The sequence below is a fragment of the Rhinopithecus roxellana genome, chromosome 1 (assembly GCF_007565055.1).
Source record: "Rhinopithecus roxellana isolate Shanxi Qingling chromosome 1, ASM756505v1, whole genome shotgun sequence".
Lineage (NCBI taxonomy): Eukaryota > Metazoa > Chordata > Mammalia > Primates > Cercopithecidae > Rhinopithecus > Rhinopithecus roxellana.
The window spans coordinates 99,940,336-99,957,003 of NC_044549.1; the positions used below are offsets into that span (position 1 = coordinate 99,940,336).

The window sequence follows — 16,668 nt, forward strand, 5'->3', positions numbered from 1 at the left end:
GTTCATCCAGAAAAGAAAATATACTAAAAAGCCAGGGTAACCCGAAGGCAAACCAAATACTTGTTCTACAAAATATCAAAACATATTATAAAGCTAAAGTAGTTAAAAGTGTGGCCCTGACTCAATGATAGACAATAAATCAATAACACAAAACAGAGCATCCAGAAATATGCTAGAAGAAAAATTAATAGGTGGCATTTCAAGTCAAGAGAGAGGATGAAGAATTTAATAAATGATATTGGGCCAACAGCCAGATATCTGAGAAACAACAAACATGAAATTGGAAATCTACTTCAAATTATATACAAAATTAATACTAAATAGATTAAAAAGGTAATTCTGATACAATAAGTTTTAAACATATGTTGTTTCTACTTGCCTGAGTCTATTCCCTCATCTTCTGATAACAATACTCTTAACTTCTTTTTAGTGAATACCTTTGCTTTCATTGTATGAAGTCTTCATAGAACTATCAATCAAGGTTATCCCCTTCATCAGGCTAAGGGGGTGGAATTGGAGGGTGGTCACTTAAAGGAAATAAAGCCAGTGAGACTTTTCTGGGATTTGAATCTTGAAGGGAATGATGCAAGGAAAAAAAAGTTGAGTGAATTTACCCCAGACTTCCCAGATCCCTGAACAAGCTGTTTCCAGTCCATTTCCAAAGCCAGGGTTCTTGAGTTTTCCCTTCCTTTCAATGAGCTATAACCTCGTACTCTTCCAATACATTCTCCGTTGTGTTTAGGTTCATGTCAGATTAAGTTTCCGTTGTTTGCAACTAAAAGAACTTGACACAAAACTCTAACCAACCAGAATCTGGCACAGGGTATTATTAAAACTTTTAAAAGATACAGCAAAAAAATACAATGAAGTGAAAGGACAAGCAACCATGAGAAAATATTCACAACATATATAAACAAAGTATAATGCCAATATTACATTAAAAGTGCCTACAAATAAACAAATATAAGCACATAACCCAATAACATGGGTAATATATGTATACAGGCAATCAATATAAATGTCTAATACACAAAAAATTGTTCAGCTTCTTTGGCAAAAAAAAAAAAAAATACTAATTAAATAACCATGAGGTAATATTTTTCACTCAAGAGATTGAAAAAAATTAAGAAAAACCCAATATTAACAAAATGTAGGAAAGTGGTCACTTCATCAACTATTGGCCAAATGTAAGTGAACGCTATTTTCTCAAAGGACTACTTGGTATAATACCTATCAAAATTTTAAACTGGCATTTGTTTTCTTTCAGTAGTTTCACTTCTAGAAATTTATCATTTGGAACAGCATATGTTCACAAGAACATAAATACAAACACTACTACATGTAATAACAAAAATTGGAAATAATATAAACTTTGAAAAGAAAATTACGTAAATTATAGCATATTCTTGGTAAGAAAAATGTTGGTGTAGTTAAGAACAAGGTAGATCTACATACATTAACATGGAACAATTTCCAATATATATAATTAAGCGGCAAATGTCAGCAGCACAACAGTATGTTTGATATACTGCTTATGTTAAAACTAGTCTATTAAGAGAAAAAGATATGAACTACACATATTAAGAAAATAAGGCTGAGTGCAGTGGATCATGCCTGTAATCCCAGCACTTTGGGAGGCCAAGGCAGGCAGATTACTTGAGCCCAGGAATTCAAGACCAACATTGTCAACACAGCAAAACCACATCTCTAGAAAAAAAAAAAAAAAGCTACAAAATACAAAAATTAGCCAGGCATGGTGGTGTGCACCTGTGGTCCCAGCTACTCGGGAGGCTTGAGAGGACAGCTTGAGTCCGGAAGGTCAAGGCTGCAGTGAGCCATGATAGTGCCATTTCACACCAGCCTGGGCAACAGAGAAAGACCCTGTCTCAAAAAAAGAAAAAGAAAGAAAGAAAAGAAAACACATTTGTAATAAAGGTAAAGGTACAATGAAGGATCTAGCAAGACATACACCAAATCATTAAAAGTGATTTTTTGCCAGGCGCAGTGGCTCACGCCTGTAATCCCAACACTTTGGGAGGCCCATGTGGGCAGATCACCTGAGGTCAGGAGTTTGAGCCAGCCTGGCCAACATGGTGAAACTCTGTCTCTACTAATAATATCAAAAAATTACCCGGGCGTGGTGGTGTGTGCCCATAATCCCAGCTACTTGGGAGGCTGAGGCAGGAGAATCACTTGAACCTGGAAGGCAGAGGCTGCAGTGAGCTGAGATCATGACACTGCACTCCAGCCTAGGTGACAGAGCAGGACTCTATCTTAAAAGAAAAAAAAAAATGATCTTTACCTCCAGTAAGAATACAATCAGTACAATCAGCAGGGTACCAGTAATAATACAATCAGTACAATCAGCAAGGTACCAGTAATAGTACAATTAGCAGGGTACAAAGACTTTCTTGCCTTATTATTCTCTATACTTCTTTTACTTCATGTGTTTACGTCTTACATGTATACTACGTTTTATTAAAGAAAGCAAGGTGTGAATACACCAAACAAAAGAATCCCTGACAAGTAAAACCCCTCCAAATTAAAAATTGTAAACAATACTTCAAATTTTAAGCTTTTTCATGAAAATATCATAAAATACTTTATTATTCAGAAATTAAAGAAACTATAACTACTTTTTTTGTAAAAAAAAAAAACTAAGAAATATCTGGCTTAACTGGCATTTAATGAAATTACATATTTCATATAAAATTTTTTAATAAAATTTAATAGAAGTATTTAATCCGAAGAGACTTAAGCAAGTTTCCACTACATAGACATGTTATTCATTAAATTCATTAACTCAAGGTCTCTTAACATCAACTGTCAATACTTTAAATCAAGAAATTTTCATTCATAGGAAAAGCTATAAAACACCAGCAAAAACTCTTCTGTATAGGCTCACTGAAGTGTCTCTGGCAGACTAGATTGCTGATTAGATTCTACAATATTAGAAACCCATTCTTAAATGTTTTTCCAATTCCAATAATTTAAAATCATACACTAATTTGAATGTCTTGGCATCTTTTTCAAAATATGAAAGCCTTACTCTACAAATCTAAAAATCCAAAGCCATTTAAAAATAAATGTATGAAAAACTACCAAAATTAATCTGATTTTTGATAGAAAAATTTTCCTAATAATAAAACGTAAGATATATACCTGAGAAAAAAACTTGAACGTCTCAGCTGGTGGTTACTAAATTAATTGATTTCTAATTTTTCAGATAGTAAATATATGCCTCAAAAGAAAGCAAACTATAATAATTATATTTAGTAATTATTAATATAATTAAGAAACAAACAAATGTATTAAAGTATAAACTATACCTGATGTAGAGAAATTTCAGAAAAACATTCAAAGTGTATTTATTTCCTGTACTTTTCTTTCAACTAAATAAATGATAGAAAGGAAAAACATACTCTAACCTTTCTGTTTTGGATTTGCTGTCAATTTTGTACTGTTCAAGTTCTTGGCTAAGAGAATGCAGTTTTTCTTGAAGTCTCTTTTCACGATCTACACTTCCTTGATAAAATTTCATCTCTTTTTCTATTGCTTTCACTTTTTCTTCCATAGCTTTAAATTCATGAAGAATTAGATAGCTGACTCCACAGTACTTACAAACTTTTTCTTCAGGCAACATCTAGGAAACAGAACATACACTTACTAAATTTTTTTTTTAATTCTGAAAAATAAAGTTCAACTGAAGATATTGTAGACATGCTGGTTGAACGAAGTAAATATATAGTATACTATGCCTTGGAGCAATAATTATGACATTGCCCACATTTGTATAAAAAATTTTAAACAGGCATATTGAGTCTGACACAAAATCCTGGGATTAGAAAAAGATCTTTCTGAGCAATTGTTTCTCCATGGTATCTCTAAGAAAGATTTACTCTTATAATATTTTCCGTAAAATAAAACCAAAAATAGTGAAAAATGTATAATCTTTATAATTCTGGTTTTAAGATGAATTTTCCACAAAGTGGAAGGAAATCACTGTTCTTTAATTGCAAACTGCTCTGTTCTCCTGGCTTTTTCAGACCTTATTTTCCTCATTTGTAAAAGTATGACATTATACCAAATGAATTGTTTCTGTTCCGTTTCAGCATTTTATGATTTTTACAGAAATTTAACATTCTGTCATAAATCTACAAATAGGAAAAACACTTTGAACCTAATCTCTTCTCCCCAAGTCAGTTCTTAATAGGTATTGTTATACCCATCTTATAGATTAAAAAAAAAAAAAAAAAAAAACCCACAGAGACTACTGAAGTTAAATAACCAGCTGATACGTGGAGAAGCTGGGATTAAAACTCAGGTCTATTTAAAACCAGCACCTGTGCCTTTAACCAACTGTATTATATTTATCTATCACATGTATATTAGATAGATCCTCTTCCTTCCTTCAAATAAAGTGTTGTATGACTTCTGGCCAGCACAGGGCCAGTTAAAAATGAAATTTTAGCCAGGTCAGAAAGGAGATAGCTCTTTTTTCTGTTTCTAGTATAAATATTTCTCAGTAGCCTCTGCTTGTTTTCCTATTCACAAAGGATAAGAGATGCTTCATAAAATACTTGCTCCAGGGCACTAAATTTGAAATTAACTCTTGGATTATACAAGATTTACTCTTAAAGTAACCTCCCTTGAAACTACAGAAACTGTTTCTGTAAGTAATAGTAATGCCACCATATCTACCTACCAAAGTCATTACAGAAATGTCAACTGGAAGAAAATAACACACTTTTATAAAGTAAAATTTGCATTTAAACTTTAATAATAAAAATTTTAAATTCAAACCCATAATACTACACAGTATTGTGGGATACAGAGTAATGACTATATCAACTAACTGCCACTATATAAAATGTATAGATTTATAAAACATCAGGTTTAAAAGTATCATAAAGATAACCTGGTTCAAGTTCTACATGGATTCAATTCCATTAATCTACTTCAACCTAAATACGTTGTTGCCTATCCTTTATTTTAACATCCCAAATGATGGGAAACCACTTTCTAAAGCATTCTGTTCCATCTTCTGCCAGTTTTGTTTCTCAGGAAATCTTTTCTCAGGCTCATCACAAAACTGCCTCCCTGAAGTGCGCACCAGTTCCAGTCCTCTTAGAAACTATGTGTGACATCCCCAGGCCTCTTTCACACGAAGGTCTTTCTAACATTTGAAGACAGCTATCAGGAACATTCTATGTCTTCTCTTCTTCAGGTCAACACTTACAATTCCTTCAGTTGAATTTCTTCCTTATTCTAGATTTCTCTAAATTTTTTCCAATGTTCTACATGTGTTTCAAAGTATGGTGTCCAGAATGCAACAGTTTAGTGTGGCTGGTCTCACTGAAATATAATAAGAGAAGACTCAAACTTCTCTCATTCTAATATCTCATTACTAATATCATTGTAATATGTTCTAATGAAACCTTAGATCTCATTGGTCTTTCATATTTTTAGCAATTATATTTTGCTTTTATATACTGTAACTGGCTTTATGTTACATAAAACCCCGATCTTAAAAATACTGCAGTGCAAACCAATGTCTCATTATACTGAATATACCAATTATTTCCTTTCTATCTATGTTTCCATTTTAGATAATCCACTTTCCACAGCCCTGGCTGCTATGTTTGGCAATGTGACTAAGACTCCCTCTACCCATCTACCCTAGCCACGGTGACTGGTGAACCAGGATTGGACATCAGACCCAGAAGGACCAAGCGCCAGCTGATATGAGCCAACTGGGCCTGCAATTGTTGAAGATTCAGGCACTTAGGTCACCTTAGAAAATGTCATGTACAAGATACAAATTAACTAATAACTAAAATCTGAGACATGAATGAGCAGACACACAGAAGCTGAGATGAGGACACTGTAGCTCCAGAAAGAGAAAATAAGGAACTCCAAACGCTTCCAGTTCCTCACTTCAGTTCCTCTTGAGACCTGGCTGCCCTACTTGCCATTTGGAACTCATGCCCAATCTTCCTCTACTGTTTTCCCTTTTCTCCCTTAAGCTCCCTATTCCTTGCAACCAGAACTTCCCATTCTATTATGTCTGCATTTGGCTTTTCAGATCCAAGTACAAAACTACAGATGTAAATGTAAATACATAAAATATATAAAAATATATATCTTATGTTATCTCAGACTCACATATATTTGAGTACATAACATAGATATATATGTCTTAGACATAGTTATTGCCTTTGGTTATTGCCTTAGTTATTGCCATTGGTATCCAGGAAATTCTAAGCTTCATGTCTTTTGCAAAGGTGATCCTTATAAGACATTTTATGTATCTCACTCACTGATTTTAAAATGCTGAACTGACTAAGTTGAGGACAGAACTCCACAGCATGTAATATCACAGTGGTTGATACTGTTCTATTATTCAGCACATTTCAGGTACAACTCTTAATCTGATCATTAAATTATCCAATTATCTTTGTTACCAGCCTATATTTATTTTATACTGTCTTCAGGAATATTATGACAGACTTTGTCAAATGTTTTCATAAAGTCCATATATTCTATGCCTAATATGGTTCCTGGATCTAGTAATCCTACATAAAATGAAATGGCAAAGCCTACAGGCTTGCTCTCAGTGAACATAAAATTGGCCCAAGGGTTATTGTTTTGTCTAATATATCCTCACAAACCACCCTTTCATAATATATTCTAAATCTTGTCTGTGATTGAAATTAAGCTAATTGGTTGTAATTTATGGGCACTGTATACATGAAATGGCATTTGTTCATTATCCTGTTACTCTCTACACATCTTCAAACATAACCAAGAGTGGCTCTGCAATCCTATTCAAAGACACTATCGGCCCTCAGAAATATAATCCATCTATGTCAATAAACCTGAACTAATTAGGAATAGATGGATATTTTCTTAAAATTTTTGTCCATCTTGCATTTCGATTTCTTCTTCTCAATTTGAAAATTGTTGCTTACTGTAAGTCACTTTCATCATTAATCCTTGCCTATTAATTGCAGTTCTTGCCCTGTTCCTGACAAAGTATCCTATCTTTATTCTAAAGAAAACTCTTGATGGGTGGAGTAGATTTGCAGACTGAGAACGAAACAGAAATGCTATAAACTTCACTTTGTGAAAGCTATTAGAATGTTATTTCATCATAGCAGTCAAGGGAGAAAAGGCTGAAATGTATTTTATGTGAAGTAATACATTTTAGAGAATAGGTTTTCTAGAAGTCCAGCAAGGAAAGAGAAAATATGATATTCATTACGATGTAGAAAACAAGACAATGTGATTTTAAAATAATAGGTCCACAAGAGTCGTCTTCTGACTTTACCTGAATCATTACATGAGCAATGTTAAATAAGTATATTGCATAAAATTTTTCAACGCTATTAAATTGTAAATAACATCCTGTAAGCAAAACTGCTATAGAAAAAAAGGTAATAACCCTTTCAAATTATTAGTGTCTATATGAGCTAATTACTTAGGGCATTTTTGTGAAACTTGAGAAGATATGAAATACTGTAATTATGTTCCCAAATGAAGTTGTCTGCTTTTTGTGAAATATAATTTGTGCTTCATTCTTATAACTTGGTGTTATATCATCCTCTCATTTTGAAAGTAAAATAATGACATGCTGTCATTCTTGACAAAAGGCCTATCATTAACAGGATGTTTTGGTGTTCTACAAGATGCACTTCGGAGGAGACAGTGACAAATGCAGTATATTAAACAAACGTAGAACCATTTGAAAATAAATTGTGAAACACACTTCTCAGATGCAGTGTTCATACTTCTAAAATTACAGTTATTTAATATGAAAATAATGTAAATTTTTTAAAAGGTTAAATTAGGCTTCAGATCCTTTTCAGAGCTCCTGTCTGTGCTTGAACTAGAAAAACTACTTAGTACCTTCCTGCTGCCCAATTGTGGCATTCTCTATTTCAAAATCATGCCTCCTGGCCAAGCATGGTAGCTTACACCTGTAATCCCAGTGCTTTGGGAGGCCGAGGTGGGTGGATCGCTTGAGCCCAGGATGAACCTGGGCAACATGGTGAGACCTTATTTCTACAAAAACTTTTTTAAAAATTAGCCGGGCATGGTGGTGTGTGCCTATAGTCCCAGCTATTTGGGAGGCTGAGGTGGGAGGACTGCTTGAACCCAGGAGGCAGAGGCTGCAGTGAGCTGAGATGGTGCCACTGCACTCCAGCCTGGACAACACAGCAAGATCTTGTTCCAAATAAATAAATAAATAAATAAATAAATAAATAAATAAAATTGTGCCTCCTTCTCCCACCCATATGATGCTTTTTGTGCTCAGACAAGAATAAACTATTCGTTGTAGATAAGACTGATAGCAGTATGAAATATTAATCCTTCTAAGAGGGTTTCCATTCAATAAGATGCCTTTACTCAAAACAATGAGTGTTTAGTAAATTTCATTCAGGTTAGGAGAAAGTTGTTGAGATAGGGCAATAGATACTTCAAGCTCATTAGTCACACAGACCACCTGACTACTTCATAAAGCCATTAGGACACTTCCTCATCATTAAGTTAGCCTGCTTATTTATCAATTTAAAAATCAATTTAGTAAAGGGCACTTACAAAAAAAACCCTACAGCTTTATTATAATTAGTAGTAAAAAACTCAGTGCTTTTCCCCTAAGGTTGGGAAAATGGCAAGGATATCCACCCTCACTACACTTATTCAATATAGTGCTAGAATATCTAGCCAGAGCAATTATGCAAGAAGGGGAAATAAAAGGCATACATATCAGAAGGAAAAAATAAAACTCTCCCTAATTGAGATGGCATAATTACCCACATAGAAAATCCCAAGAAATCGACAATAAAACTAGAATTAGTAAGTTCAGCAAGGTTGCATGTTTCAAGATACAAACAGAACCATCAATTGCATTTCTATATATACCCAGTGAGCACCTGGACACTGAAATTAAAAATACAATACATATATATTTATATATATATATATATTATATATATATATATTATATATATATACAGTTGCTCCAAAAAATTAAATACTCAGATGTAGATATAACAAAATACGTACAAGACTTGTATGCTGAAAACTACAAAACGCTTATGAAATATATTGAAGATCTAAATAAATGGAGATCTAAATTTATGGTCTGGAAGACTCAAAATAGTAAAGATATCAATTTTCCCTAAATTGGTATAATCCAATTTCCATCAAAATCTCAGCAAGATATTTTATATGTAGAAAGAGTTATTCTCAAATTTGTATGCAAAGCCAAAGGAATTAGAATAGCTAAAATAATGCTGAAAAAGAAGAATAAAGTGGGGGAATCACTACCTGATTTCCAGACATACTGTATTGCTATAGTAATCAAGATTGTATGGAATTGACAGAAGGAAGGACACATAGATCAATGGAACAGAACAGAAAACGACTTCCATAAATTTGCCAAACTGATTTTTGACAAAGGTACAAAAGCAGTTCAATGAAAGAAAGACAGCTTTTTCAACAAATGGTGCTGGTACAATTGGATATCCATACATTTTGTTTTAAAAAAAGGAACCTCAACCTAAACCTCACATATTCTACAAGTAGGGACAAAAATATAAAATATAAAAGTAGAAAAAATTAGAAGAAATATTTTTAGGAAAATTAATAGGAGAAAATCTTCAGGATCTAAACTGGAAAAGACCTCTTATATTTAATACCAAAAGCATGATTCATAAATGGAAAATCTGATAACCTGAATTTCATCAAATTTAAAAACTTCTGATCTGCAAAAGACCTTGCAAAGAGGATAAAAAGATAAGCTACAGACCAGGAGAAAATATTTGAAAACCACATATCTTACTAGTACCTAGATTACATAAAGAATTTCCAAAATTCAGCAGAAAAAAAAAAAGTCTAATCAGAAAATGAGCAAAAAGACTTGAAGAGACCTTTCACATAAGAGGATATTCAGATGCCAAATAAGCACATGAGAAGATATTCAACATCATTTCATTAGCCATTAGGAAAATGCAAATTAAAACCACAATGAGATATCACTCACTACACATCACTGACAACATCAAATGCTGGTAAAGATGTGGAGAAACTGGATCACTCACATACTGCAGGTAAAAAATGTAAAATGGTATACCCACTCTGGAAAACAGTTTAGTAGTGTCTTTAAAAACAATAAACCTGTAGTTACTATATAACATAGCAATTGAACTCTTGGCCATTTATCCCAGGAAAATGGAAACGTATGTTCACATAAACAAATGTTTATAGCAGCTTTATATGTAAAGCATTGAAAACTGGAAAACAACCTAGATGCCCTTCAATAGGTAGGTAAATAGTTAAACAAACTGGTACATTCATACCACGGAATACTACTCAGCAATAAAAAGGAATAAACTATTGATACACACAACCTAATGAAGCTCCAGAAAATTACAGATTGAAAAAAGCTAATCCCAAAAGATTATACACTATATGGTTCCATTTATATAACATTCTTGACATAAAATTATTAGAGACGAGACCAATGGTTGCCAGGGCCATGGACTGGGAGTAAGGAAGAGATTGGGGAAGTTAAGGTGAATGTGGTCATAAAAGGACAACATGAGGAATCCTTGTTGTGATGAAAGTGTTCTGTATCTTGATTGTATCAGTTTATCAATTGTTAATATCCCGGTTATGACACTGCACTTCAGTTTTGCCAGATGTTTCCACTGCAGGAAGCTAGATGATGAATACGTGGAATTTCTTGGTGTTATTTCTTACCCTGCGTGTGAATCTACAATTATTTCAAAATAAGAAGTTTAATTTTAAAATAATAAAAATAGAAAAAAATTACTCTGGAACTAAAATACCGGAGATTCATCCATAAAGACACGTTATTGAACAATATCAGAAATGTTGGCTTTACACTATATAAATTATAAATGATATGCCTATGTCTATCTATATATACTTCCAAAGTATACTTCCTCCAGTACCTATTTTTCCATTGGGAATCCTCACCTTAGTAAACTTGATGACCTTCTATGGTCAGTTGGCAAAAGTATTTTTGAGTGCAAATTGACAAATTCAGATTTTTCAAGACACATAATATTTTGCAGAAAATGTTTTTTCTAATGAACTACCTTGGGTCACAATATTAAGTGAATAGTCTCTCCAAAAATTATACAGCTTCCTATTCCCTTTGTCATAAGGTTTTAATAAAACTACAATTGCTTAAAAACACATAACACATAAACGTCCATACACACACATACACACACACATATCACAACTTTCCCAGGATGCTAGGTCTAACATTTGTATGACCATTCTTTTTCCTTTTCTTCCACTTCAACTCAACACAAAATCTGAACCTTGCCACAGTGGCCCAAAATAACCTGGAAATTAAGTTTATTTTTTCTGGCAATGACAATCTGTGCTTGGAAATGTAACACTGTTATTCTGAATAAATTTTAAAGTTCCAAAGTACTAAAATTACTTTACTGAAACAGGACAAAATGAGCTGTTACTGCTGGGGAAAGGGATTGTTATCCCTGAAAAAACAGTGCGCTCTCTAGCCCTTGTATCGCTACTTCTGTTTTGCAAAATGAACAACTCTGGTCTCTTTTTTTTACTTTTGTGTCCTGTGATAATAAAGATTTCCTGAAGCTAAAATCCTATTACAAGTGTTCATTCTGTCACCATTTTAAAAAAACAAAAGATCAGTTTCACTTCTTGCAAACTAACTGATTTTTCCACTAGTTTGTTGCTGTTGTTTTGATTTCCACATATGTCCCCTAGCAAAAACAGCAAAAGGAAAATTATTCATTGCTCTTTTCTAAAGAGAGGAGTCCATATGTCTCTAAAGTGGATTGACATTCACGAGGGAAAGAGATATACAATTATAGTATGACTTTACTGATCCATAAGTGTTGCTTTAGTCTTAAATTGTGGCAATAAAATCCTAAACCCAGAACAGTACTATCATTTCAAGTGTATTCTGCTTTCGGAATACTTAATGAAAATGCTAGTAAGTCTGCTGGTTATCTGAGGTCAGAGACAGGTAGGAGTCAGCTCAGCCTGGAGAGAGAACAGATTTAGAGATATGATCTAAATACGGCCGGGCGCCGTGGCTCAAGTCTGCAATCCCAGCACTTTGGGAGGCCAAGGCGGGCGGATCACAAGGTCAGGAGATGGAGACCATCCTGGCTAACACGGTGAAACCCCGTCTCTACAAAAAATACAAAAAAATTAGCCGGGCATGGTGACGGGCACCTGTAGTCCCAGCTACTCAGGAGGTTGAGGCAGGAGAATGGCGAGAACCCAGGAGGCTGAGCTTTCAGTGAGCCGAGATCACGCCACTGCACTCCAGCCTGGGCAACAGAGCAGGACTCCGTTTCAAAAAAAAAAAAAAAAGAAAAAGAAAAGAGATATGATCTAAATACATACAGAAGAAACCTGCACAGTGCAGCAGTAGAAAAAGGAGCCAAATGTGATTTTGCTCTCTAGCCCATGGGCCGCTTTTACATTTTCTGCCACTTAAGAAGATGCAAGTCTGACAAGCATACTATGCTCAGTCAGGAACTGTGATAAAAAAGGAAAAGGACTCGAACATGAGAGTCCAAGATTATCTTATTCCTTCTTCCCTAAAATTCCCTGAGGAGATGCCACCAGGGGAAAACGGTTTAACAATCTTAGCCTTCTAATCAGGCAATGGATTCTCTAACTGTAGCTTTTTATCATCACAGTTCTTCTCTACATTTTTTCTTTGCTAGCCATCTCCCCCACCACCTTTACATTTTTTGCAACTGTCCTTTTTCTACTACTCATTTTGGTATTAATAGTACAGTGTGGTATAGTCATTTTCAAATTCTAATTTACCAGCCATCTATTTCCATATCACATAGCAAAAATACATAAAGAAAAAAATAGGAAAGGCTCTCACCTTCTCTTTCCTGATTTCTACACTCACCTTCCTTGCCTATACACTGGAAAAAAAAAGGAAACAGCAGGGACTTCTCTAGAAAGAGAAGCCAGCATAAAAAGTTAACAGAACAAGAAAGAAAAAAAACAGCCTTTGAAAGACCTGTCACTGCACACTGATCCACCCATCTCAAGTTCTTTTTTCTTCAATAAAGAAAGAGAGCCATTTCCAAGCCATTACGAAAAAAAAAGTCTTTGTTTTCTCCACAATGAAGTGAAATGGTTCTAATCCAAATGGCTCCTGTTACCACTATAAGCTATATATCTAATCAGCAGTCCCCAATTTTTTTGGCACCAGAGACTGGTTTCGTGAAAGACAATTTTTCCATGGATTCGGGGGATGGGGATGATTTTGGAATGAAATGGTTCCACCTCGGATCATCAGGAATTAGTTAGATTCTCATAAGGAGCACACAACCTAGAACCCTCGCATGTGCAGTTCCTGCTCCTATAAGAATCTAATGCTGCTGCTGATCTGACAGAAGGCAGAGCTCAGGCGGTAATGCTCACTGGCTTGCCACTCACCTCAGGCTGTGCTGCCCAGTTCCTAACAGGCTATGGACTGGTACTAGTCGGTGGCCAGAGGTTTGGGGACCCCGATCTATCTCTCTAATATTATTCTGTATAGAATAATACACGCAAGTTGACTAAATAGATATACTGCCCAGTCATTAGGAAATTAAGTTAAATTACAGCCAATCTAGGTAAATCAAGTATAGGTAAGAAGTTATGTAACACATTTATTCTAAAAGACAGTGCTTTCATAGGCTTTGGGATGTATATACATATTTTGGCTGCTTTAAAATCAAGCACCCCAAACAGGGACTGGCACATAAGAGGCATAATAAATACTTGTGGTATGAATGCATCTAACTTAGGTCTGAAAAAGTGCAAAGCTGCACTTAACATGACCAAGTCTAAGACTAGCACACTTGTCCAGGACCTTAAGCAGCTGAGCCTCTCCTGGTGTCCTCATTTCTCCGCACTGCCTGGATGGCTGCCTGCTATTCTTGCTTTAAGACTCTAAATGCAGATTTATGAAATGCTTGGTTTTAGTATGTTTTAAACAATTTACTTGTAAAGTATCTCAAACGAGAGAAAACACTCTATAACTCTCATAAAAACCTTATCAAAATAAACACATATTTTATGTTCTCAAAACACTGAAGTTGTTAAACATTCTCTAACTTGGCCAGCTTTTCTCACCAGAAAGCTTCTGTTCCTTTGCCCTAGGATGCCTTACCTGCTGCCTGTGGAAATACTAGGCCTTCAAGAGGCAATTCCAGTTTCACCTACAGCATAAAGCTCCGCCTCTGGCCATCCCACCATGCAGGGATTCCTCTTTCCACTTTCTTCATTCTCATAGCAGATACTATCTTACAAGGCACTAAATCATACACTGTCTTGTAGAGCTTTTTTTTTTTCATGTCATTATACATCCTCTGCCTGAGAGGTGATTAGGGTCTGAAGTGCAGCTATTGTTTCTTGTAGATTTTGTTTGTTTTGCTTTGTTTCTTTTAATTTCCATCACACCTAGGCTAGTACAAGAAAGGAACTTAGTTCAGGGCAAGAGGAAGGATATTTCATGTCTTCAAATATATGTAAGCACTATTTCTCAGGTGAGCACAAGTATAGCTGAACGCTCTCCGTGCTTACTCTTTTACACCTAACTTAAAAGGTGAAGATAATTGAATGTAATGATTTAAAAGGTCTTTTATGGTAAATGGACTTCTCTTCCTGTTCCTGCGAGGTTACAGTTTACATAAACCTGAAGGGCAGGCAGCAACAGTAAGCATCACGTTAAATCAATAGCATGATTAATGTTAACAGCCAGCCCAAAGGAACCTGCACAATGGACAAAAGCATATCTGAGAGCTGACTGCAAATTTTAATCAAAATGTAACAGATTGGTTGTTAATTAACAGTTAACTGTAGATTTGCTGAAAAACCTGAAAGATTAATGATAGTTAAAGTTTGAGGTTATAACTCACAATTTAAGTCAATCTTTTTCAAAACGAGATTTTTTTAAATTATACTATTAACAATGTATGGATTGCAAGCTAAATATGGGGAAAATGCCCTATCCTGAGTACAGATGTGAACCAAAAGAGAAGAGAATAGCACAAAAACTAAAGAACTGAGTGTTAATTAGATTAAATGAGTTGCTATATAGTTGACTTTTGAACAACATGGACATTAGGGGTGCCAACCTCCCCTCCACATAGTTGAAAATCCAAGTACAACTTCTGACTCCCCAGAAACTTAACTACTAATAGCCTACTGTTGACAGGAAGACTTGCTGATAATATAAACATTCAATTAATGCATATTTGATAAAGTAAGCTAAAGAAAAGAAAATGTTATTAAGAAAATCATCATAAGGAACAGAAAATATATTTAAACTTCATTAAGTGGAAGTGGATCATCAAAAATGTCTTCATTCTCATGTTTACATTGAGTAGGCTGAGGAGGAAGAGGAAGAGGAGGGGTTGGTGTTGCCGTCTCAGGGATGACACAGGCGGAGAAGGTGGAAGGGGAGGCAGAAAAGACAGGCACGCTTGGAGTAACTTTGAGGAAATATGTCATAACTTCTGTCGAACTTTTTTGCTTTTTCATTTCTCTGAAAGTATTTCCATATTGTGCCAATCCTTCTTCCAATGTTTGCTTTAGTTTCAGTGCCATTATCATAGAAAGGTTCATATTACAAAAGAAGTGAGAAGCAGTCTTGAATAACTGAAACCCTTCTGCCATATTATCTAGCATGAATTTGTTTTCTGGCACTGTCTCTACTATGTCTTCTTTCTCATTATCTGCACTGATTCAGGAAAAAAAAAAATCATCTCCAAGTTGTCCTCTGCTAATTCCTCTTGTGTGGTGTCTATTAGCTCCTGAATTTTTCCAAGATTAGTATCTTGAAACCGTTCCTTCACCCTCTGACCTTTTTTGCCATATCCACAATCTCTTTTATAATTTCCTTTATTGGCTCCATTGTAAATCCTTTGAAGTCATGCACAACGTCTGGTCAGTTTGCTCTAGAAGGAATTTCTTGTTCCAGGCTTGACGACTTTCATGGCTTTTTCTATAATGGTGTCATCTTCAATGGTGTAATCTTTCAAGACTCTGGTAATGTTCTATCAGGATTCTCTTCCATAGCATTGACAGTCCTTTCCATAGAGTACTATTGAAGTACTTCCTAACTTCAGGGACAAAGCATTGATGGAATCAGTCTAGAAAAAGTTATCTCCTTGTCCAAGCCTTTGTGTTGCACAACCAAAAGACTAACAACTGATGTTTATTTTTTCCCATCAAGGCTGGAGATTAGCAGTTTTATAGATAATGGCAGTCCTGATCATAAACCTGACTACACTTGCACAAAACAATAGAGTTGGCTATCCCTTCCTTCCCTAAATCCTGGTGCTCACTTCTCTTCCTTACTAATGTATTTTGTGTCATTTTTTTCCAGAATAGGGCACTTTCGTTTGCATTAAAAACCTGTTTAGGAGATTGATGTAATAATTCCATCTTCTGTGTGGCATGGCTATCCTCATTTCCATTAAACTCTTTCTCTACTGCAATGCCACGGTCTCGGTGGCTTGATTTCATCTGTGTGGGAGGCAGGAAGAACCCATTGGGCTATTATAAATCTGGGGGTCTGTCTGGGATCTGCTTTTGTGGGTGCCTGCCTGCAGTTTGTCAGCC

The 16,668-nt window shown here is 35.0% G+C and overlaps 1 protein-coding gene across 2 annotated transcripts in view; it reads right to left on the reverse strand.

Moving 5' to 3' along the window:
• LEKR1 (leucine, glutamate and lysine rich 1) overlaps nt 1–16,668 on the reverse strand; it is a 238,078-nt gene that overhangs the window by 208,803 nt on the left and 12,607 nt on the right. For both annotated transcript variants that reach the window (XM_010365905.2, XM_010365906.2), the window contains exon 3: nt 3,429–3,643. In XM_010365905.2, the coding sequence (XP_010364207.2) occupies nt 3,429–3,643 (215 nt within the window). The remainder of the gene's footprint in view (nt 1–3,428; nt 3,644–16,668) is intronic.